This window comes from Pogona vitticeps, chromosome 10, assembly GCF_051106095.1.
Source record: "Pogona vitticeps strain Pit_001003342236 chromosome 10, PviZW2.1, whole genome shotgun sequence".
Taxonomy (NCBI): domain Eukaryota; kingdom Metazoa; phylum Chordata; class Lepidosauria; order Squamata; family Agamidae; genus Pogona; species Pogona vitticeps.
Genome location: NC_135792.1, coordinates 7,125,015 through 7,151,401, shown reverse-complemented (window position 1 = coordinate 7,151,401; position 26,387 = coordinate 7,125,015). Strand labels below are relative to the sequence as shown.

At 41.5% G+C, this 26,387-nt stretch overlaps 1 protein-coding gene across 3 annotated transcripts in view; it reads right to left on the bottom strand.

The window, feature by feature from the left end:
* Window positions 1–26,387, bottom strand: part of CDH13 (cadherin 13) — a 692,714-nt gene that overhangs the window by 526,311 nt on the left and 140,016 nt on the right. For 2 of the 3 annotated variants that reach the window (XM_072980590.2, XM_078380491.1), the window contains one exon: window positions 4,562–4,673. In XM_072980590.2, the coding sequence (XP_072836691.2) occupies window positions 4,562–4,673 (112 nt within the window). Of the gene's footprint in view, window positions 1–4,561; window positions 4,674–21,026; window positions 21,090–26,387 lie in introns of those variants that run through there. The other variant, XM_020801938.3, reaches the window with a different exon arrangement.

Below are 26,387 nucleotides of genomic sequence, written 5' to 3'. Positions count from 1 at the left end.
ATGCATAGTAATACTCAGACAAAATACGATTTCTTCTTCCACACTTCAGCCAAGAATTAAAAGTATCTGGTTTATGGAAGACTGCAAAAGCAATCAACGTGAGCCTCACTTTGTATATTTGCTCTGCTAATTTACATTTGGTGTGCTGCACGTACAGATACAATGGCTAAATTGCATTGTTCCTGAGTAATGGCGACATTAAAAAAAATGCACAGTGTAGTTAAACAGACAATAAAAAATATTGATGAGTTTGTGGAAATGCATCAGGTTTGGAGAAGGGGAACTTCTGCACTGAATGATGTTTAGAATCTGAAAGAGAGCTTGCTCTTGTTCATTATCCCACCAACTGGGACACTATAGGAAAGAATCTCATGAGGTTTTCCTGTCTCCAGGAAAGTAACCCAGCCCCAGCCAGAGGTGCGTAGATGCCTCATATGCACCCTTTTCAGTCATCCATGTGGCGGTGAACATGGATGGAATTCGCTATCAGAAATGCTTGCCTGCAGTCTCTTCCCCAAATTGTGCCCATAAGGACAAAACTCTTGACCATTGTTTGGAGGATCATGGGTGTTAGTGAAGGAAACTGCAACTCTAAGGACTCTTCAGTGCCTTTTTGGTGCTGGTGCTACCAGCTGGACCTGTCTTTTCCCCCCAGCAATTTCACCCTGGGCCATGCTTAACTGCTTCCTCCATGGACACCCCTGATTCCAACCTTTCAAACTCAAAAGTGATTTCAGAAGATTAACACAATTCCTATTCCTTGACTATCAAATCATCAACAAATTGCTGAAGAAGGGTGGGGAGGGAAAGAAAGAAAGGCTGACAATTAATCCTTGGGGTGGAAGAAGAAAATATGGAGAAAAATTCATAGGATGAATAGCTCAATGGCTCCAAAAGACAGCGCCTATGTTCTGAAATGGGCAAGGCTGAACAAACAGAAGAAGCATTAGTATAAGGATTTATTTAAGTGGGATGTACCTATGTAGATATTTTTTACCAATATAGAACATGAAAGTAGGACTGGCTACAGTCACAATGTTATACAATGAATTATCATAGTTCTCTAATGCAAAGCTCGTGGGGGGGGGGCTTTTTTTCAACTACAGCTCCAAAAATTGCACAGCCACCATGAATGTCATCCAAACCAACTGTGGACTTCTGAGCACTGCAGTCTAATGAATAAAAGTTTCTCATCTCTGTCCAGATGCCTAACGAGATAGTAGCCTTCGAAACATCATAACTTGGTCAACAACTTCTGATCTCATTAAATGATCTAGAACCATGATACTGACAATCCACTGTGGTCGAATATGATGTATCTGGCCAATTTAGTCTCCCTGATTATAACCACCTCATTTCTTAGAGACAATGTAGCAGCTTTTTCCAGTAGCTTTTTCTTCTTTCTCCCTCAATATTAATAATTGTCTTAATTAATGTGCCAGTTTCACACCATCACAATTTGCTGGGTCACCACAGATTCTGCAGTCCCATGAGTGTAGCTGAAATAAGTTTGTTATTTCCATATTATTGAGCAGGGACACAAGACCAGGTGGGGACCCAAAAAGGCACTGGAATCTGACTTGTATGTTTTGCCCTCGTATATCATTATGTGACTAAAAGCAAGGTACAGTTTCAACGGGCACCTCTAAAATGTTTTACCTTCAAGGCCACAAATGCTTACATTTAAATTCACACATGCTTAAAACAAATCTGTAGAAGATAATCTGTACAAGATCATCATTCAAAATACGTAGCTATCTTATTCTCTTTCTCCTCCTGCTTCATATAATTTTTCTTTCTTCTAGCTACATTTTCTTGTAATCTTCTGTCCCACATCTCTCTTCTCTCTGTCCTCCCTGCCGTTTCTCAGGACGTGAGCTCATACCCCCTGGAGATAAACCAATTGCATCAGTGGGGGTTTGGTGGCTCTACAGATTTTATTGAACTACAGAACCCCTCAGACCAGACCACAGGATCTGCTACCTGTGCTTAACAATCTCCAGAGGGTAACATGTTCTCAACCCCTACTCTAGGATCTGCAGGTTAGCAGACAGATTAAAACAAACATCCAGTCGGATGAACACAGTAAAATCACCATATAACAGAACTGTGAGACTGAATGGGAACCTAGGCTATATTGTTTCAAGCTGCAAGTTGGGATTCACAGAAGAGTATGTTTTTCCAAACAGTGAAATGAGAGCCAGTGGAGGCTGGAGACTTTCATTAAGTGAAGATGGAAAACTCTCCTCCAGCTTTTAGCATGAACTTTAAGATTCTATTCAAGGCACATGGTGGCGCTGTGGGTTAAACTGCTGAAGCCTCTGTGCTGCAAAGTCAAAAGACCAGCCATCATAAGATCGAATCCACGTGACGGAGTGAGCCCCCGTCGCTTGTCCCAGCTCCTGCCAACCTAGTGGCTAGAAAGCATGCAAAATGCAAAAATGAAAGTAGATACATAAGTACCACCTCGGTGGGAAGGTAAGTGCTGTTCGATGTCTAGTCATGCTGGCCATGTGATCACGGAGGATGGAGGATTGTCTGCAGACAAACGCTAGCTCTATGGGTTGGAAACGGAGATGAGCACCGCTGCCTAGAGTCTGACACGACTGGACAAAATGTCAAGGGGAACCTTTACACAGCACTGAACTCTACCACTCCAATAGGTTCAGAACCTCAGAGAGCACCAATGAAATCCAACCTAGAGCTGATTCACTGCAACCCAAAGAAGATTCACTATTCTTGCAAAATCAGAGTTACCAGTCCAGATTGATGAGAGCCTTCACCCCACCACAATGCAGGAAAAGAGTCATGGTATTCCTCTTTCCTATCTCTAATGCTCCACATATAGGGCACCACACACAGGGAATCTGGAGGAAGGTAGCATAATAATGCACACTTAATTAGTATCCATGATTTCTCAGTTACTTCATTAAAAATTTGCTTGACCAAAGAAGTAGACGGCCATAAAGCCTAATTGTAGGCTGTACTAAGCACAGAGAAAACATTTGTGATTTTCCCAAATTAAACACGGACCGGAAAAGAAATGGCATATCAGTTTGAAAAGATGTGCACAATATATTTGAAACAGAGTGGAACAGAAACAGAACTCTCCAGCTTTCATGAGCTGGAATGGATCAAACTTTCATCACTGCACCTCAACACCAAGACAGAAGAAGTCCATGACAGGCAGAGCCAACATAATTGGTAACCAGAGTTCCACCATTTACTAAGGAAGAGAGCAACGCAGATTAGTGAAAAGCAGAGAATGTTTGGGTTTGTTTTCACATCTCAGGGCACAAGTTTTGGAAAGCAACAAGCCCCCTACAATATGTGGACCTTAGCTCCCTTCAGTCAGGAATAGCAGTTGGGAGAGAGCATCTTCTACATTACGCAATGTGGGAAATATGGAAGGCTTGTTTCTTTTTACACTGTTCCTCTAGACTGAAACTCGCCATTTTTGAATGAAAAACATGATTGCTCATCATCACATAGCAACTCCTCTTGTCTCAGAAAGTTCGCTTCGCAGTCCTGGAGAACACTGACCAATGAGAGAAAGAATCCATAGATTTGGCCACCACAACAAAGACAAATAAAAATGAAGTCTCCTCAAAAGAATACTGGAGTCATCTGAAATTCACAACGAATCATGCCTGCTATTTCTGTAGAAAAGTATGGCTCCTTTCTGCTCCGATATATTCTGGGTGAACTTGTTTCAAGCCATGCTATAGGAGAAATACCCCATGTTGAGTCCCTGACTTATGTGGATAAAACTCCTATTCATAGCTGACTCGCCCTCCAGACCTGTGAATGATAACGCCATGCTCTCATCAGTCCCCTGCATTTCTACCTGGATCAAACAACTCAAGAACGGAAACCACCATTAAAACATTATATAGATCATCGGGATTCATCTCATCTACTTGCCAAATTCACAGAATGTCTTACGTTGGCACCAGCATTTTAGCTTGACACCTGTCTTACAAAAATGGCATGTGGTTATTCCATTCATTCATTCTCCCCACAGATGATAGCATTACTCTCATGCAGGAGTGAGAGATCAGCTTTGAATCAAAAGTCTCAGACTGGATTCCATGGTCCAGTACACAAAAGAAATATCATGTCTGAAATATTCAAAGAAGCATACTCAACCACAAGTCAGACTCTCCAATCAAGGGCACTCACTGCCATACCAAAAGAGACAAATGAATTCAAGTGCCAAATAGTTTTGGAGAAAGGGCACCAGAATATTCCCCATGTCCATGTAAATATTCAAGGCAATCACTGATTAAAGAACAGGACCTTTTCAATACACACAGAAAATCGTAATAGACAGAAAAAGGTCAAAGCCTGCATAAATCCCCATTTAGGGGAGGGGGAAGCTTTATAAAATAAATTAAAAAGCAATCACTCTGCTGTAGAAATGAAAGCGAAAACCCTAGAGGAAAGCCCATCACAAGGACTGAGAATTTCTGATATATTCCGCAAGTGATAGGAACACCCAGGCTTGGGGGTAATACAATATTATTGTGCAAAAGTGACATATGAAAATATGTTTTCTTACAATTCAGAATTGGCCGGTCTGCCGTGAATGCAGGCGGGTGTTCAATATGAAAAACCTTTTGTTGGAATCCAGGGATGCATTCTAAATCTTCCGTGAATGCGAGGAGCAGCACCTGAGAAAACAAAGGGAAGAGAAACTTTTCATATTGGCTTGTTCGCAGCTTACACCAGCTTGTGCAAATGATAGCAGGCTGAGATTCAGCCTTCAGGAGATTAAAAATGGTCCCTTGCATTACACCTTCCCTTTTAAATTTGCCAGCACTAACGCTTGGGCATAAAATTGCGTTCTGCACAAACGGAACAAGAGGCAGAATGATATAAGCGACATTTCTCCATACAGACAAATTGAATGCCGGGAACAAAGGGCATGAAAGACCTATAGGAGGACATTCATCTTTTCCAAAAATATTCAGAAGACGATTCCTCTTTTTTGCTCAGTGCTGCAAGAGCTCAGGAACCAACCTTTTTCCCCCTCCCCAAAAAGCATGCAATTTTAGCTCCTGGAAGGATAATTCCGAGAAGACCTGTTTAAAAGTTCAAACATCACAACCGTGCAAAAAGAGTTTTCTGAAAAGGCCAAGTGGAGTCCATGGGGCTAATTACAAATAGTGCACATCATTTAACGAAGGTCCCAACCAGCCGTTAGAGGAGACATTATAGGCTGCCACCAGCCATCAAGTCATTTAGCTCAAAAAACGTCCCTCCCCTGCCATTCTCCAAAGCAAGGCTTGTCAAAACAGATTGGGGAGCAGAGGACGTAATAAGGCTTACTGGTACAACACACGCTTAGATCGCAGCAGGTGCCATGTCCCATCTCTGTGATCTCTGGAAAGATGATGAGGAAGTCTGGCTTCTGCCAAGATCCTGCTTGAGGCTGGCTGTCTTGTAGCAGCAAGGAACCACCTCAAAGAAATCACCTGCCCCTCAGAATCATTCGAGCTCCAGAGCAAGGACAATACCATCAACATTTTTATGCTTTTATTTTTCTACTGTGATAATTGTAATTTGCAGAGGAGGAATCTATGTTTTTTTTAAAAAAACCAACCAACCAACTTCATGCTTCTCAGTAGAAACTCATTCCATTTTTCCTTTGTCAAGCTGATTATATGCAGCCAATATAAGAGGGAATGGTGACTGGTCAAAAAGACACAAACAACCCAACCATTGCCACTGCTCTTACTACAGTAGGCATAGGCATCCTTCAGTCTCGAGAGACTATGGTAACATGCTCTGAATCGAGGAGTGCCCTCTCCAGAGCATGAAGCCTGGGTGAAGTAATATGGAGGATAGGCTGTTACCCAACAAGCAGATCCCCCCTCTCCACATTGCTGAAATGGTCCAATGGAAAGGCAAGAGCTAATACAACTGGTTCCAGCAACATTGCAGGAGTTGGCAGAATGACACAAACTGCCTTCGGGACTCCGGCTCTGGATTTTGCCTCGAGGTTAACTCCTGAAGCCTTTTCCATGAGTGGATATAGCCACAAGGCAGTGGAGGTGTGAAATCAAACTGTAAGCGACACAATAACACTGATCATATTTTTCAATAGTGGATCTTTCCCTGAGAGGTACAGAACACTTGTGCAAATTGAAACATTTCCTTAGAGTCTGAACCTCCCCAGGCCCAGCCCACCATCATGTGATGATGAGAAGAGTAAGGCTGATGCCCTGTTATTTGCACAAGGACATATCAAGTCACAGTTACATCTATCACCTCAAGGCAGGCCAAGGATGTGAAATACATCTGTTTTAGACCCTAGAGAGTCACTGCCAGTGAGTGACAACCATACCAATGGTCTGAATCTGCAATAAGACAGTACCCTCTCCATTATGGTTTTCTTAGTTTTATTTAACTCATTAGCATACTAGCCTCCATCCTTATTTAACTTCACAAAGGGGTACAATACACAAACATTAGAAAACAGAGAGTAAAATCCATTTTGGAAAAAAAAATCAATTCAAAGCCTAATTGCAATGCTTTGGGAGACATCATGTTTTTGTGAAAAAAGTAATCTAGCCAGTGGCCATATTAGTCTGTTGTAGCAGAAGCCTTATAGTACCTTTAAAACGAACTATTTTTTATTATTTTTCATAAGCTTTCATGGGTTCAATCACATTTCTTCAGATAAACAGTGGCTGTGTTTCTGGGGGAGTTTAATTCTCTTGGCAGGGTGTGTGTGTAATGAGAGGACAACAATGGAGTAAAGAAGACCTTTAACAAATAATAGGCAGTGATTAATTATCTTACTGTAGTGATGGTTAGCGTCTGATTAGGTGATAAAGGCCTAGATAGTTTGATTATCATATAAAATGACACAGGATACCATTGTCTTGTTAAGCCTAAAGAGAGTTTGCTGAACTTCCTGGTTAGTTGCCTTCCTTTAGATTCTGTCCTTGAAATTTCTTCAAACTTGCAAAAACAAAAAACAAACAAAAAAAACCCTTCATTTAACAAAGGTGAGGTGTTCAAGGTTTGCAACTCTAAGCTCATTCTCTCCTGGACACTTCTTGAGCAGAATACATCAGAAGTTCAGCACACTCTATCTAGGCCTTAACAAAAACAATGCTGTCCTCTGACACACACTCCCTGCCAACAGTTTTGCACTCCCCCTAGAGATACAGACATTCCATTAATCTGAAAATCTGTGTTCGGACACATGTAAGCTTGTGAAAAATAACAAAACTAGTTAGTTTCAAAGGTGTCAAAAAACTGGTTCCTATCACATTTTTGCCTGGCACAAGTTGTCACCGGGCATGCCGGTATGTATAGGGAATCTGCTTCCTAAGCTGAATGCATCACAGAGAAGGATGTATCCCCTTTTCCTCAATACATTATCACTAATTAAAGAGGCACCTGAAGGAAGGTTTTGGCCAAATATCTCAACACAAGAAGAAAGAAACGGATGTAGGAAAAGGCCAGAACTGTGACTTATTCTTTGCCAGGTAATAAGACAACAAAATGTTTTGAGCTGCCCAACACAGGAAATAAATAGGACACCAATATTTTTCATGTGGCAGTGCTCTGAAATCATGCATCACAGGAGGGATTCTAAGCATGGCTGAGCCCCCGTTCTAAGGAGTACTGTGAAAAATGGTTAATCCAGACCTGAAGACAGCAAGGTTTTGTATCACAATTACTTTTTTTGCAGTAGCAAAAAAGAACTCACAGCCTGCAGGTGAGTGGGAGAAAATATAGCACTGTCCGTTTCTCAGCTAAAGCCACAATTTGCCCAGTTTCTGCCATCCTTCAAAAGTTGTTTACCGAGAGGAAGACTGAAAAATGAAATGTTTGCATCATGCTGGAGGTGAATCTGAAGGTGAAATTTAAGTACAGTTTGTGCCACTGTTCATCTGAGATCAGTGATCTGCCTTGTCACTGTACAAATATCAGGTGTAAGAAAGGGAGGAGAAAAGCAAAAAGCAGACCTTATTGAAAATGTGACGTGTGTCAGCATCCGCTACACCCAAAGATCGTGTGTGATGCCCTGTATGCAGCCAAAATCCCCATGAGGCTATTTTCCAGGGAAATTTTAAATAAAAAAGCAGCTGACAGTGAAAGAAAGCTAAAGAAGAAGCAAGTCTTATAATTCCTAATAGTTTGAAAGGATTGTCTGAACACACATTGCTTTAAAGAAATGAAATAGCCTAGATATATCAGGATGAATGTGCTGAAAGGAGACCCAACTATTGTTCAGTATGGGAAATTAGAGCATTTGTAGTCCAGAAATCTCCTCTTAAAGTTCCAGCAAACAGAACCACATCAAATCATTTCCATCAGAGAAATGGGACAGTAATGGTATTCTTCTGTCCGTAACTATCTTCTCAAACTGCTTCATTCCCTTTGCTATCCTAATCCCGGAATAAAGACGCAAGACCTAGATATGGGTTAAATATGGGCCGTTTTATAGGTAACATCAAATACAAAAATGGCAATCCTTTGCCAAAAGAGGGGGCCTGCTGTAGTGCAGAGACAGGTGAAGGGCAGGGGTATGCCGATACCCCTTGATCAGAAAATGGGCAAGTCCCCAGCCCCAAGGTTCCAGTGGTCTCCAGACAGCAGGAACCCGGCCAGCCACTAATAAACACCCCTAGACCTCAAGCCATCTTTCGCTGATGACTGTTGGTCCAGAAGTGGCCCAGCGCATCATCTCGCCACAGACACTGTAATCGCATGATCTGTAGTGTTGGGAAGTGGGATGTCTTGTTGGCTTACTGAGATTACAATTGGGACACACCGAAAATACCTGTTATTTCCTCACTACCCCCCTGAGTGACTAAGATTTATCCACCAAAATGCCAACAACCCTCATTCAGTGTGGGATAGGCAAAAAAAAATCCCCCCATCCAAAAGACAATCAGGATGAAGGTCAAAAATTCCTATCCAACGCCTAAAGGGTGATCAGAAAAACTCACAATAGAAAAAGGGAGGGCGGGTGGGAGCCCGGAAAAGAAGAGGGTGGTGCGAGGGGGGAAAAGCCCTTTAAATACTCAGGGCTTTCCCGCCCCTCGCACAATTCTAGTGATACTTAAACACAGCCTTGCTCTATCCCGGGTGGACAGCAAGGGTCGATCACGCTAGCCAAAGATGATACTTTGCCAGCGATCACAGCATATGTCCTGAAAGAACAAGAACAGCAGCATATAACATTAATTATAATTTCATTTGGAACAGTGGTTCCAAACCTTGGGTCCCCAGAAGTTCTTAGACTAAATCTCCTGGAAACTTTCTCTACTAGCCAGGATGACCAGGATTTCTGACAGTTGTAATCCAACTCCCAAAGTCCTACCTTTACCAGTTGTGGAGTCTATGGATTCCAATTTTGTAGGTGTAACAAATTATCTCTGAATAATAGTCTGAGGTTTTGGAGAATAGGGTTCAGCACCTTCGATAGCTCCTGGACAAATTGGATTAGAACCTAGAGAGGACTTGCCCTCAGAAAATGAGTCAGTAGCCTCCACTGTCTCACATTCTTGTTAGGCTGATACAGCATGCACTGTATTCTGACATCATTTTGAATGGCACAGCGTTAAGGTCGGTGATCCTGCCTGGTGTGTTCCTATTCTTTTGTCTGAAACCAGTTCTGTGTTTATCTGTTTCACAAGAGTGGCAGACCAGTCCCTGCTCCTTGCTGAAAACACAGTGAGACCAGCTAAGTGGGAATGCAAATAACAACCAGGAGTCAGAGAGCTTGACAAGACAATTTGGCACAGCTTAACTACAGCAGATGGGCGCATTTCTCATCCTTAATGGTGTGGAATCAGAGAATCAGAGGGGACGGATGCAACAATCAGCCTTCCCTCTACACACTTGCAGCTACTTTTCCTCCCCATCTATTCCCCCATCTAGCTTATTCTTCAGACTTCCCATGTGATCCATGTTTCCAAGTGGAAGAAGCAAGGAGAGTTGGTGGTCTAGGGATTTGGATCAGGGACTCCACTAGGGTCTGGAAGGAAGGGAGACTTTGGGACAAGTGAAGCAAGGCTATATTTTGAAAACCTTTGCAGGACGCACCAAATCTGCCCCTTTGTTCAAGTGATAAACCGGGAGAAAGAAGAGAGCCAGTGGAGATGACTACGTGAGAAAGATCATTTCTGTCGTTGCCTTCTGCTGAACATTATATTTATCTTATCCTTCACCCGTATCCCTTTGTAGTCAGACCAGAATACAGCATGTCCTGAATCACATGTTTAGTTCTCCAGACTACCAAGCACATAATCCTCAGTCAGTGACCATGAACACTGTGGTTTATAGGCAGTGAAGTCTAACGCATGGGGGGCAAAACTATCTCTGCACCCCTACCAAAAAAAACCCCAAAACCATATTTCCATGCTCAATAGAAGTGTGTGATCAGAAACAAAAGAACAGATTGTATTATTCCCTACAACCACCTTTTTTCTCTCTACAAAGAATTATCAGAGACTTTCTTAGCAGCAAAAAGAAGAGACTCTAAAACGGGCTCATGCACAGAACATAAAATTAATTCCCAACTAGCCGGCCTCAATGTCATCAAAATAGATTGGGCAATTTCTCGTTTAGAAATCATTTTCTCAACTTGTTCCACTGCAACTCTTCTCAATTATTTATCACCTTCAGGGGCATTAGATCATAAAGCCATAAGCTCTGGACTGCTAATTTCATTTTGAAGTTGCAAGTTTCACAGCACACACAGGTGGCAATTAGATTTCTGCCCATAACTTAAGCACCAGTTCGGGCCTCAAAATTGTCTTAAGCGGCTTTCTAGCAGAGCACGGAGCCATCTGCCAGCATGGATTTTTTTTTTTTAAAATCTTGGCTGAGATTAATACAACAGAGACTTAGCATATTAAGGATTTGATCTTCCTTCCTTCCTTCCTTCCTTCCTTCCTTCCCCTACCCACCTACCTATTCACCCACCCAACTGTGAGATAGCATGTAGAATGGAGAAAATGATGTAACATTTGGGACATAAAGCAGGAGAGTGGAAGATAAATTAGATCTGTTTGATTGGCTTGTTCAGCCATGAATTACCACTTTGACTGCAAGGGCCCTTCTGGGCTTCAGACACAGAAGGATCTTTCCCATCACCTTCTGTAGGATATTTTTAGCTAGAAATGTCAAGGGCAGTTTTGCCAGGTCAGCAGCTTCCAGTCCCTGCAGTTTCGGAACCAAAGGGTGAGATTTGGAGGTTGGACAGCTAGGAGGTTGTCAGGGAAATTCGGGCTGTAGAATTCCTTCGTTGTAGAGAATGGCCTAAATCAGTAGTTCTCAACCTTGGGTAACCCAGGTGTTTTTGAACTGCAACTCCCAGAAGCCTTCACCACCAACTGTGTTGGCTAGAGTTTCTGGGAGCTGCAGTCAAAGAACACCTTAGAATCCTAGAACTTCTAGGTGTCTGGGGAGCTGTTTTATAGCCAAATTAATCAAAATTTGCTTAAAATTCATTGATTCTTCAGGAGCACTGATTCATATGAATATGAATCAACACATTAGCGATTTTTGAATGCATTTGGTGATTTCTCTTTTCATTCATATCTGTCTCTATTGAAGGTGCATGGAAGATCTGGACAGGCCAAGATCAACTGCGATGAATATGTTAAAGATGGCAACAGTTCCTTGGAATATGGTTTCAAATGGAAGTGGAAAACTGATGGACTATTTTTTTGACAAATTTTAACATCCTTCTCTATTTTTTTTTTTTTTAAAGAAAGCAACCGGCATTCAGCAATGTCTTGAGAATGTTGTCATTGTAACTGAGATGGCAGTTCTGTCTCCACATCAAGTACTGAACAGAAGTCAGTTTTTTTTATTTTTAAAAAGCTATTGGGATTTGACAGCCAGAGCTTTCTGGGCTGATAAATAGCCCTTTACAGGGGCTTGCCATTTACTTCACGGTGCTGTCCTGTGAGTGAAACTCATACTTGGAATGCTGAAAGGTGGGTTATGAAAATGCAAATTACCACCACTTTATTGGCTCATATGAATTCCAAGCTCTCTCACTGCTAAAAAGCTCAGGCACCAATAGGCTTCCATTAACTGCAATAGGAGCAGGGCAATCTCTTTAGACGAACCGTATAGCATTGGAGAGACTTTTATAAGAAAGGGGACTCATAAAAGAAATGATGTATTTATTATAATCTTGCCCCCTTTTTTTCACACATACAACAGTTAGAGGCAGGAAAAGTTGACAGTCGGTCATAAAAGAAGCAATCTACCATGTTTGAGAAGATATCTGAAACTAAAGACATTTGTAAGAAGCACCCTAAGAAGTTAAATGAAGTTTCTTCTACAAGTTTGCAAAACTAAAGGGAAAAAAAGGTCTTCTGTTTTCAACTCAGAAGGTAGAATGATATATGCATAGCACATTTACCTGTTATATGCCTGTTTGCACACTAATATGCCGGACAGTTCTACCTGATGGTTGTTTGATGTTTTTCTTACAAACCCATATCTAGCATACACTGTGATATATATACAGACAGAGCTAAACTTTTGTCATTCTATGACTACACAGCAAGTTAATAGTTTTCTTACTTATGCTTCCTGTTATTGCTGTGCATGGCCAATTTAGAATAAACACAACCATCTTGAGTAGTTCACTCAGCACTAGACAAACCAGCACTAGGCCGATCAATGACATATTAACTGTCTTTTCCACTTAAATCCAACACAAAAGAATGTTGCAACCTTTTCAGTAATTACATTGATGTCAGCTGAACAATGCTACACATAGAACATATTGTCTGTGCCAGGGAAACTTAGATAATGCAGGTATAATTGGTTCACTCCGAAAGTCCTGATAAAAATTAGTCTATTAGTATAGTAATAGTCACATTGCAGTATCTAAATTGAGTAAACCAATCAGGAGAATGAGACTGCAGTGCAAAACACTTTATTCAGTCTCCTTTTTTTTGGCATGCCAGATTGTAAAACACTTGTAGGGGCCACTATTAAAAAGAAAGCTCAAGCTTTCAGACCTATGGAGATCCTGTGTTTGATATAAGAGCACAGGTGTGCTTCCTGGATAAACCTTTAGTATTCATATTCTGTGGCCTGCATCAAGCATTATCCCAGGTTTTCTGCTTGCTAAAAATAGCTCTTCACGTGGCATATTCCCAGAGGCTCTCACAGAATCCAGGAAAAGCTAACTTACAATCAAGATGGCTCCAACTTTCATTCATACCGCCAGGCCTTTCAAAAAAAAAATCTACAGTAGAATGAGAATCATAATCTTTGAAAATAACTATGTTGGCTCAGAAGTTAATTTGTAATTCATCACAAAACGATTAGATGGAAATTACTGGTATTACCTTGCTTGGAAAAAAATATATTCATTATGAAGAGAATACTGTAGGCATCTATTACCATTAAAAACTTATTTGGAGTGACAAAAATAGACTAAGGTGCTAATGGACATCTGAAGTGTTTTAATTGTTTAATATTACTCTGCCTAACTGCAAGAGGGAAAGACTGAAATTTATCCAAGTATTTCTTCCATATAATATATTTAACACATACACACATACTTTTTATGAAGCCTATCTAACCACTCTCTTTGGGGTTTTATGGCACAGAGGAACATTAACTGTGTTTTATTACTTTCTATATAATTGTAGCCTTTGAGAGTTAGGAAGCTCACCACCTAGAGCATGCCAGCATCGAAACCTAGGGTTGCTAGTTCAGTAACATCAAATTCCCCGATATTTTAATCAACACCTGAAACCAGTAAGGAGGTCTGTTTCCAGTTGGAAAATAAGATATGGGTGTAAGCAATCCAGAAGGCAGTGGAGGTAGGAAGCAAGGAGAAAGGAAATTAAGAGCGAAGTGAGGGGAGTGGACAAGGCAAACCAGAAGAAAGAAAAGTCACAGTGAGGATGATGATTATGGAGGGGCAACAATCATGTTTTGTCTTCCTCTCTCTACAGTAGAAGAAAATGAATTGTCACTTAGTTGATGAAGGGAAAATGTCGGTTCCATTAACTGTGGCATCTTCCATGCTTTGAATGAAGAAGCCCGACCATGCACTTTAATATAGAGATGGAATAATGTGTTTCCCTCAAGGAGTTGCTAGACCTACAAAACCCATCAAGATTTATAATGGTTGTTGGGGCTGATGGGAGCGCAGCCCTGAAACATCTGAAAGGCCATGCTTACAACACCTGTTTTAACCAACCTATCTTCACATTTTGTTTCTGATCATGGGGCATATTTTACTTTCTTGGGCTCCATGATCACTGCAGAGGGAGACAGCAGCCCCGAAATTAAAAGACGCCTGCTTCTTGGGAGGAAAGCAATGACAAACCTTGACAGCATCTTAAAAAGCAGAGACATCACCTTGCCAACAAAAGTCCGAATAGTCAAAGCTATGGTTTTTCCTGTAGTGTTGTATGAAAGTGAGAGCTGGACCATAAAGAAAGCTGACCGCCGAAGAATTGATGCCTTTGAATTGTGGTGCTGGAGGAGACTCTTGAGAGTCCCCTGGACTGCAAAGAGAACAAACCTATCAATTCTAAAGGAAATCAACCCTGACTGCTCACTGGAAGGACAGATCCTGAAGCTGAGGCTCCAAGACTTTGGCCATTTCATGAGAAGAGAAGGGTCCCTGGAAAAGACCCTGATGTTGGGAAAGTGTGAAGGCAAGAGAAGAAAGGGACGACCGAGGATGAGATGGTTGGACAGTGTCATCGAAGCAACCAACGTGAATTTGACACAACTCCGGGAGGCGGTGGAAGATAGGAGGGCCTGGCGTGCTCTGGTCCATGGGGTCACGAAGTGTCGGACACGACTAAACGACTGAACAAACAAACAAATCTTCACATTGCTCTTGTCCTTCAGTAACTGCATATTGTTTATTTTCTTCTGATGTCTTGTGTGCAGGACATTTCTTTCCCTGCCCATGATTTAAATTGTTCAAGTTTATGTGACTACTAGCTTTGGCTCATCTCTGTTTACGCCGCACCCTTTTCTCAGAGAGGCAAATAGTGAACCTCATTTTCATCTCCCAGAGGTAGCAATGACATTACATCAAGAGTGACCTTTTCAAAGGAATAAAGCCCATTAGATCTAGAAGTGACAAACCATTAAAGACTGACACTTAACAGACAACAAGAAAAGAGGGGGAAAGTCCCCTACATGCACCAAAATTAATTGGATCACAAATAATATGCAGCTAAGACCTTAGCTCATAACCCCTTTCTTATAATTATTTGCCTTTCCTTGGTGGAAAAAAAAGGGGGAAGTAATGGAAAGAAAGGGTGAATGCACCCTTTTTGTTTCTTTTTTTAATGTATAAAGGTTTCACCATTGACCTCAAATGCATTAAGTGTCACTGAGGAAGTTTGTCTATATGGAACTCGAAAGTTTCTGCACTTGAAAGTGTGTTGGGAAGACTCTAATGGAAGAAAACAGAGTCGCTGTAATTGCTTTCCACTTGTTTAAGGACTTGTCAATGCTTGACATCAATAGAACAATTGTCTCTTCAAAAGTATCAACAAAAATGCATATGGAGGTCAGTTGGCAAAAGTCTTAAAAATCAGATGTGTTAACACAATCTTTTTTTTTAACCAGTGTTGGTGTGCATCTCAGTTGATGGCTTCACTCTAGGAGCACCACACTTTTTTTTGTCCACCAATAACTGAGTCAAAAGAGCAAATGATAAAATTTAGAAGAGGAACTATGGAAAGGCATCAAAGCATAACAAGCAAAAGTGGGACTCTTGCCCTTTTGTGCCATTAAATCACTTCTGACTCCGTGATTTTCAATGCATGTGATATGTCCTAGGAGTGGACATCCCCCAGTGATTTTCCATGAAGAGAAGACCTGAAACCAGATCTCCCAAGTCCTAGTCAGACACTTTATTCACTACACCACATTAGCTCTCACCAAAAAATAGGATAATAGAGAAAAGTTTAGGTAAGCCTTGCTTGTTGGTGGCAGGAAGACAGCTTATAGAGACTCAAACGTGCATGCAAGGAGCATGATAGGACAATAAGACTTTAATCTGAGTGACAAAAGATCAACTGAATTCAGTTTGAGGTCAAGTCAACTTCCTAAGAATGGCAACACCACTGGACAGATTCTAGGGCTCACCACACTTTGGTCCGCAAAAATAAAGCTGTTTAGTGCTCTCAGAGGCACTAGGCAACTGAACAGAGATACCATTTTAATTTGTCACAAAGTCATCAACATAACGCAGCATTGTGATGAGTTTTGGAAAATTAAGGCAACCCCCTGCTAGCCATTTAACTGCTATTCAGAGTACATCTGCTGACCATCACCACTGCTTACCATGGACCATCTGCATAAAATGAGTCCCAACAGATACAGTGGACCCTTGACTTACAGACGGCTTGACTTACAGACTTTTTGAGTTACAGACTTCTCTGGCCGCAAAATTTAGGTTTGACTTGCAGCCTGAGAATTGACTTACAGACCAGAAAAAAACCAAAATGGAACCAAAACGGCCTGTTACAGGATTAATCGGTTTTCAATGCACTGTAGGTCAATGGAGACTTGACCTACAGACTTTTTGACTTGAGAACCGCCTTCCAATACGGATTAAGTTCTCAAGTCAAGACCCCACTGTACAGAGCTTTGTCCTGAGAGAGAGTGTTCCAGTAAGTGCTGCTTCATCTCCTAGATGCTTAGGTACCTTAGCTGCAACCCTACACATGCAACTTTGACTACAAGGGTTGCTTCCACATCAAGAGCTATAGGACTCTGATGTAAGAATGATGTGCATGGATCATTCACACTGTACTTGCTGGAAAAAATCCCAGCAATAGTATATTCCCTGATGCAGACAATTTCCCTGTGAGGTGCAAACAAGCTCTTAATGATCACCAACACATGCCAAATCAACTTTTCTTTTGGAAACCCTCCAAGGGAAGGAAAATCAGTCTGCTTTTCCCTTTGCAGGAATGCTTCAGAAGTTATGAACAGTTTTCTGATGATCCATAGACCCTCAGCTTGGATTTAGCTGCAATTATGTTACTGCCTATAAATATATGTTTGGCTAGGGACAAAGATGCTTTTTCTCCCCTCCACAAACGTGCTTATTGCCAAATAAAATATGCTCCTCAGAAGAAAAGAGCCGACACCTAAAAATGTCACCTGATATATACATCAGTTGTAGGAAACCAACAGCCTAGGACATTTCCCCCCAGCTTTTTATTCCGCTTGCCAAATGGATTATCAAGGAAGGAGTTACTGTTCCATGATACCTGTTATGTCTGAAAGTAGCTCAGGATGATATTAAGGCAATAAAAATCTGAATTACATCTCCCTCCAGAATCAACAGCTGAAATTGCCAGGAGTATTGGGGGGGGGGGAGAGAGAAGAGCGCTGTTGAAAGTTACTGTGATCTGCAGCTTGTTCTTAGTAGGATTTTTAGATCCTCACATGTTTCTGCATCTCAATCTGAGCCTGAAGAAAGGTCCTGTTAAATGGAAAACCTTTACTGTGCTTAATATTTCAATGGGTGTCACATGCTGTCATGTTGGAACCAAATTATAGTGACTCTAAGCAGACATTCAAGGTTGGCGAGATATTTATGAAGTAGTTTTACCAGCGCCATTGACTTCCCATGGGTGAGCAGAGATTTGAACCCAAATCATCTGATATGGAGTCCATCACTCTCTCCACCATACCACACTGGGTACCAAATAATACTATCTTTGCTTTTTGCATTTTTTTTTCAAGGACATCATATAAGGGCCCCATCTTGTTGACATTCTGGAAAATAAATATTTAGATAACATGTGTATTAAAATATGAATTTGATGGCAATTTCCCCCTCCCAAGCCACTTCTCAACAGCTCAAGAAAAAGTGTGCCAAGTCAGTGATGCTACTGGATGCCCCCATAAGGTCTGTAAGGCCAATTTGTCCAGTCTGTATCCAAGATAAAATATAGGAATTGTCCATATAATCTAGGTTCACACAGGATTGCTAGCTCAGCAGCTTTCCTTTCTCAAAAACCACAGGGTCAAAACAGATGAAGAGGTAGGCTTGTCTGAAATAAGAAGGAATGGGTCTTTGGATAACAGTTGCATTAAACACAAGTAAAAATATTACTTTCGTGAGAAAAAAATCAACGTTTTCTTGGCCAGTAAACGGATGGGTTTGACATTTTTCACAGTATACGGTACAGAAAATCTGCTCCTCTCAATTTGTAAGCAAGAAAAAAAACCAGAAACATATAATGCATGTTTAAATTGAGTATATGCATTGATATCCTGGAATAGTATCCAGACTGGTTGTTGTGGGTTTTTCGGGCACTTTGACCGTGTTCTGAAGGTTGTTCTTCCTAATGTTTCTCCAGTCTCTGTGGCTGGCATCTTCAGAGGACAGCACTCTGTCCTCTGAAGATGTCCACAGAGTGCTGTCCTTTGAAGATGCCGGCCACAGAGACTGACGAAACATTAGGAAGAACAACCTTCAAAACATGGCCAAAGAGCCCGAAAAACCCACAACAACCATTAGATCCCAACCATGAAAGCCTTCGCGAATACAGTATCCAGACTGTTTTAGAAAGTACACAGCCATTTAAATATACCAAATAGCTTTAAAAAAAATTTTGGTCTTTTTCAGCACAGAAACAATTAGTGGGGAGGTAACAATCTGTCTTTAAAGAGTGCAAAACAATTTTAGAAATGTCAAGTGCCTTTCCCTGCTTCCTAACATATTCTGTTTGAAAATGACTAGCAAAAGGTGGTTGTTAGCAACTTTGTGTTGTGCCATGTTATTGAAAATGCACATTCTTTCCATCAGTGCTTTCCAACTCTTTTCAGCCACTTTTAATTGCATTCTGTTTTAAAATTATCGACCACAACAATTCCTACCAACAACAACAACCTGCTGTCAAGTCAGTTCTGACTTCTTCATCATAGGCATCCTTCAGTCTTAAGAGACTATGGTAACGTATTCTGTATGGAGGGCTTGGAACAGCATCTATTCGACGCTGTATGCAAAACTGGAGTGTCCTCTCCAGAGCACAAAGCCTGGGTAAAATAATATGGAGGATAGGCTATTACCCAACAAGCAAATCCCCCCTCTCCATGTCGTTGAAATAATCCAATGGAAAGGCAAGAGCCAATACAACTGGTTACAGCAGGAGCTGATAGAATGACACGAACTGCCTCCGGGACTCCGGCTCCAGATTGTGCCTCAAGGTTAACTCCTGAAGCCTTTTCCATTAGTGGATATAGCCACAAGGCAGTGGGGGTTTGAAACCAGAGTTTTCCTTCTCCTAGATGGGCTGCCATCCAAGGCTGACGAGTCCCACCTACCTGGCCTGCTCCCTCGCTGCATGGGTGGTGGTGGCACCTCCTCTTTCACCTCACGGCATGGGGGTTTGAAATCGGGAGTTTTCCTTCTCCTAGATGGGCTGCCTTCCAAGACTAATGAGCCCCATCTATCCGGATTCTGACTTAGGGCAAGCCTTTTCACGACTTTCTAGGTAGACAGAACTCAGAAGTGGTTGACTCTTCCCTTCTTCTGCACAGGCCTTGCGCCTGTGCAGCTTGCCCAAAGCCATACAGGGTGGCTCTCCTCTTTGGAGGTACCATGGGGAATCGAACTCCCAGCCTCTGGCTCTGGAGACAAATATCTAAACCACTGAGCTATCCAGCCAGCTAACAATTCATAAGCCATATTTAAAAAAAAGAGAGAGAGAGAGAGAGATGCATAAATTTGAAACATGAGGGGAAAACTAAATACAGTGGTGCCTCGCTTAACGATGATAATCTGTTCCAGGAAAATCGCCATTAAGCGAAAACATTGTAAAGTGAAATAAAAAAACTCATTGAGACGCATTGAAACCTGTTCAATGCATTCCAATGGGGTAAAAACTCACCGTCTAGCAAAGATCCTCCATACCACAGCTCTTTTCGCTGCCTGTATAGCGAGGAATCCATCCCTAAACACAGCAGGGCGCCATATTAATTACCCGGTGGCCATTTTGAAACTGCCAATCAGCTGTTTAAAAAGCATTGTTTCGCGAAGAATCGGTCCCCGAAACAGGGAAACGATCATCGCAAAGCAAAATTCCCCCGTTTAGACCATCGTTTCGTGATCACAATTGCAATCGCAAAAAGATCATAATAAAGTGGATTTGTTGTAATGCGGGGCAATCGTAAAGCGAGGCACCACTGTACTAAAGTCAGTGAACAAAGTACAGGGGTGATGGTAAAGGAGCAAATTATGACTTTCCGGTCCCTCTGTACATAAATACTAAGGCATTGTGGTGGAAGATACGAAGTGAAAGAAGAAGAGGACTGCCGCTTCCCAATTTTTAGTGGGTTCTCCCCAAAATCAGAACCTATATTATTTTTAAAATTAGATCCACAGTCTGTTTTCCTCTCTTGTAATTTATGCAGCCAGATTATGCGATGCTATTGCAACACCCACAGAATACATTTGCTTTCCTTGAAGAAAATAAGTCTGAAAATGCACATGATAAACATAAAACCTGTACGAATAAGCTGTCTTTATTATGAAAGAACTCTCCCTCAAAAGCCAGAAATATGTGTTGCAGGAGAAAGTGGCTTTCCATATGCCGTCAGACTTCTGATCCCATCCGCTCCATCCAACATGGCCAGTATAATAATGGGTGATGTAGTGCATAAATATCCCTGTTGGGCCACAAATTCCCACTCCTAATCCCTAAAATTCTTCTAGAAATGGAACCTGGGACATTCTATATTCAAACTGTGTGTTTTGTTCCAAGGCTACAGAGCCTCTCCCCACAAAAACATTATGAATCCACCTGATTTTTAGTCACTGCGCTTAACCATCAGCATTAACCAGAGTCTGGTTCCTCCCTGCCTGGGCACATTCCTTCCTATAGTATTCTTAACCAACAAGGTGTGGTCATGAGCTTGTAGTTTTTATGATGCCAATCAAGACTGCCCTGTGAATAATTAAAATTACTTCATTTCCTAATTCTGGCTCTCTTTTCTGGAATACCGAAAAGCATTTTAGAAATACTCACGTAAGAGGAACCACTAGAAAACGGGCCATCTGCAACAAATCCATTCATTTTTATAAGGGCTGTAACTCCAACATCACAGAATTATTGAGTCCAAACAGAATCCAGATTGAGTAGAGAAAGGGGATTCCTCTCTAACCAGTTAGGCAAACAGGGTCCAATCATCAGCCAAAGGCATTCAAATGCAAAACAAGGAAGGAGTGAAAGAAACAGAAAAATGAGGGCAAGCAGGTTAAGTTTAACAGTAGCCAGAGGTGAAGAACCATTTCTCTTCTTAGGAAGGGTTTCTGGAAGAGAGACCATCTGCAGCTGGGCTTAACTACCCTGAAGATTTGATTGATTCTCTCCACAGGTGTTGGAGATTATAAAGGTGGTGAAACCTACAAGAATTCCATCTCCAAGAGGTGTGTAGCAGAGGAAATTTTAACCACTTCAATATGTCAAAAGGGTCTTCTTTAAAGGAGGCTTTTAAAAGATATGGAGCTCCTCTAGCTGATCCCCTAACCCACTGGTTCTTAACCTTGGGTTACTCAGGAGTTTTGGACTGCAACTCCCAGAAGCCTTCACCACCAGCTGTGCTGGCTGGGGTTTCTGGGAGTTGCAGTTCAAAAACATCCGAGTAACAAAGGTTAAGAACCACTGCCCTAACCCACTGGAGTTTTAAAATGTTGCTTTGATATTTGTTCTTTTTTCCAAGGAGCTCAGCAGGACAAAGCTCTCTCTCTCCAATTGTCCCATTTAGTGTTCCCAAAATCCTTGAAAAGTAGGATCGGCTGATGAACATGTCACCCAGGGGCTGGCAGAGTAGATGAGGAAATTAGATATTACGGTTGCAAATTGACTAATAAATGAGCTACTTTTTTGGAAGTTGACTAATAAGGGAAGTGATGGCCTTTATTTTACAAGCTCTAAAAAGTGCTGTTACTCAGACCTTTCTAAGGTTGTTAATTCACAGAGTCCCTGTAATTTGGAAACAATTTGGTAACAACAAGATATTGATGTTCTGGGTGGATTTCCACAGAGAGCAGGTAGTGTTTAAGGAAGCTGTTTGGGGTCCCCTGGTAAATGTGCATGACATTTGCATATAACAAAGTCAAATAAGTCAGTGGCAAAGTACAATAAATTGAAACAATAGTGTCTTGTTCTACGAAGAGCTGTAAAAATTTCCTTCATCCAATTTCAATTATGGAAAAAATATATTAACATCTGAGATGTGCTGTATAAAGCTATCCTTTATCCAGAGTTAATTGTGCTCACTGCAGTCATTCCCTAGGATCAAGGTCTTTAGAGTTTTCCATTGCTGCAAATCCTTTGTCTCTTCTTTGCCCCTTCGAAATCTAGTGTTTGATCCAGACACAAAAGTATGAACATGGCTTATCATTCAAAAACATGTGCCTTGGGTTCAGAAAAGACAAGACTCTTGTCTTCCCTACAGTCATGTGCCACACTTGCCAAATGGAATTTAGGTTAGGAGACATTCATTGCAACAACCAGGCTTAAACAAAAAAAGAGGTTACTTACCTATAGCTCTGTTTCTTCTAGTGGTCATCTGTGAATTCACACTAATGGGTTAATCTGTAGCTGCACAGAGCAGCCTTGGAACTTTATAGAGCTTGAGCACATGGTGCCGGGACGTCCCCCCCCCAGGAACTAGAGATCAAATTGCTAACATGCGCTGGATTATGGAGAAAGCCAAAGAGTTCCAGAAAAACAACTGCTTCTGCTTCATTTACTATGCAAAAGCCTTTGACCATGTGGACCACAGCCAACTATGGCAAGTTCTTAAAGAAATGGGAGTGCCTGACCACCTTATATACCTCCTGAGAAACCTAGGCGTGGGACAGGAAGCAACAGTTAGAACTGGATGTGGAACAACTGATTGGTTCAACATTGGGAAAGGAGTACGACAAGGCTGTATATTGTCCCCCAGTTTATTTAACTTAAATGCGGAATACATCATGCGGAAGGCTGGACTGGATGAATCCCAAGCCAGAATCAAGATTGCTTGAAGAAATATCAGCAACCTCCAATATGCAGATGATACCACTCTGATGGCAGAAAGTAAGGAGGAATTAAAGAACTTCTTAATGAGGGTGAAAGAGGAGAGCGCAAAAATGGTCTGAAGCTCAACATCAAAAGAACTAAGATCATGGCCACTGGTCCCATCACCTCCTGGCAAATAGAAGGGGAAGATATTAACATCTGAAGATATTAACCCAGAGACCTTTGGGTAGTGTGGGCGGCATATAAAATGAATGAATGAATGAATGAATGAATGAATGAATGAATGAATGAATGAATGAATGAATAAATAAATAAATAAATAAATAAATAAATAAATAAATAAATAAATAAATAAATAAATAAATAAATAATATGGAGGCAGTGACAGAGTTTACTTTCTTGGGCTCCATGATCACTGCAGATGGTGACAGGAGCCACGAAATTAAAAGATGCCTGCTTCTCGGGAGGAAAGCAATGACAAATCTAGACAGCACCTTAAAAAGCAGAGATATCACCCTGCCGACAAAGGTCAGCATAATCAAGTCTATGGTTTTTTTTTTCCAATAGTGATGTATGGAAGTGAGAGCTGGACCATAAAGAAGGCTGATGCTTTTGAATTGTGGTGCTGGAGGAGACTCTTGAGAGTCCCCTGGACTGCAAGGAGATCAAACCCATCCGTTCTGAAGGAAATCAACCCTGAGTGCTCACTGGAAGGACAGATCCTGAAGCTGAGGCTCCAATACTTTGGCCATCTGATGAGAAGAGAAGACTCCCTGGAAAAGACGCTGATGTTGGGAAAGTGTGAAGGCAAGAGAAGGGGACGACAGAGAACGAGATGGTTGGACAGTGTCACCGAAGTGACCAACATGAATTTGGCCCAACTCTGGGAGGCAGTGGAAGACAAGAGGGCCTGGCGTGCTCTGGTCCATGGGGTCATGAAGAGTTGGACATGACTAAACGACTAAGCAACAGCAAAGGTGATTATTTCTCCCAAAGGCAGCTTAAGTTACCTGTGAGTATGGCAGAAGAAGATGAAACATGGACACAGTAAGCTTTTCCACCACCCCACTACTCTCAGCAGGGAACTAATCATTTAATACATTTGAAACCCCTAACCTCTGGACAATGCCAGGTTGATCCAGCCTTCCAGAGCCTGATGTTCTCCAGATATTTCAGAGGATAGTTCTTAGAGATGCTGTCTGTGCTGGCAGAGGCTGGAACTCAAATGGGTGTTTGTGTGTGCAGTCCGAAACATTAGGATGCTACAAGGTTTGCTCCAGCCTATTGGTCACCATCCTTGGATCCTCAGATATTCTTGGACTAAAACAAAGCCTTCACCTCCAGCTGTGCTGGCCAGGATTTCTAGGAGATGTAGTCATGGAACATCTGGGAGCCCAAGGCTGAGAACCAATGCTCTTGTCCTGTCCTCTGACTGTGACTTGGGAAACAGCATACACAGGAACTGAAGAAGGTGGAAGCCAAAATATTTTGCTTAAATATTTCTATTTGTTAGTCCATCTTATCCATGAGTGTATCTCTATCTTTCTATGCTTAAGAATCTATATTTCTTATATGTGAGATAGGTGCACATGCATAAGAGAAATGTTCTGTCTTTCTAATCTTTTCTTGTACTTGACAAAGACTTTTCCCTCCAAGAGAGTCTTAATTTGCTTACCTCTGCTTAGATGTACTGGTCCCTCATTAATGACTTCTGAATGACTCCTAATGACCACCATTAAGATCTGTATTTTTCACCTCCTAGTATCTAGCAAATGACCTTCAATGAGCACTGTTTAGGCCATCAGGATGCTAGTCCTTTCGAACTTCTGTTACTATACTCTCAATCTCTTCTCCCAATGGCAAGACAAACATTTCGTCACCCTTTTGCAAGGTCAGAGAAGTAATTCTTTGAGTTGCATATCCCATAGTATGAGGGCAAAGCAAGTGAGGATTTATATCCCGGTGAGGCCCACTATTTTTGACATTTCTGAAAAGACCTCCCTTCGAATGATGCCCTTCAAGGATATACCATCACCAAGCTTTTGCTAAAAGACAACTAAACCGAGAACAGAGATTGGACATATTATTCCTTTGAACTGCACCTCCCAGAAGCTCCAACCAAACGCCAAAATGGTGGGTTTTTTCTTCCAAGCACTGACCACACAGAAGTATTCTGAACAGCAATAACTTAGGTTGGATTGTGTGTGTTCCCAGCTGCAGAGAAACGCTTTCAGGTCAGGATTCTATACAGAGCTGATCAAAGAGGAATTCTGTTGCTGTTCTGTACTGTGTTGCCTCAGTCCAACCTCTGCCCTTCACCCTTATTTCTATAGCCTTCAACTTTCTATGAGATGTGTTTGATTTTTTAAAAAAAACCGTGAAAGAGGAAATATTAAATAGCTGCCTTCACTAGGGCTGCCACAAGGCAATTCTTAAGCAAGCATGTATTTTTGAAAGCCAGGAAATATGAGGCATTTATATAGTGTACCTCTTTGAAGAACAGAAAAGGAAAAATAAAGTTTGCTACTGGATTTTCTAGGGAATAAACAGAGATAACTTAAAAGACAGTCTATGGCCCAGGTAAATCAAAAAAACTTCTGCCTCCTGCTGAGGGCTTACCTTATATAGATTTTTTTAAGATGAGGCAGTAAATTGCATTAATTCAACCCTCTACTGCTGTCCAAAAAAGAATTATTTTTGTAAATGACATGGTAAATCACAGACTTGTTAGCTGCGCTGCAAGAAAAAATGGATTTCAAAACTGAAAGCTATAATTTATCAAGTGTGCTTTTGGCACAGGGTGGGGAAGACAGACGAGAGAGGCAATGCATTTGTTAAATTGCACATATGTACTTCATACCATGGTACTCAGAAATACGAAAATACTCTCGATCTTTTCTCATCTCAAACGTGCAAAGGAAAACAACAGGGGAAAGACATTCTGGTGCAAATTTGATGAGAATTAATGACATGATTAATGCTTTTGGAAACCTTAAGTGCCTTTGCTAAACCTCACACTTTTTCATGTCTCTGTTGGAGGGAAGCTCTTCAGAGGAGATCCAGAGCTTTCAAGGGCTAGATGGTGCAGAGAAGCAGACTGCCTCTGAAGACCTTGGACCTCAAACAGGTCTGAAGAATCTCTTCCAGAAGAGGCAACCAGCCTCAATCTAGTGGGCAGAAGAAAAGGCACATGTTCTTCCCACCGAAGAGAGTGGGACCACATATAAAGGCAAGGCTAAATGCAAACCAATTAAGTTGCCCTTCTTATGAGGAGTCCCTCCTTGGGAACAGGGACCCCTGAAGAGAAAGAGGCTCTTCTTTTGGGTAGATTTGGTGCTAAAATCTGAGCATTTGGTGGGT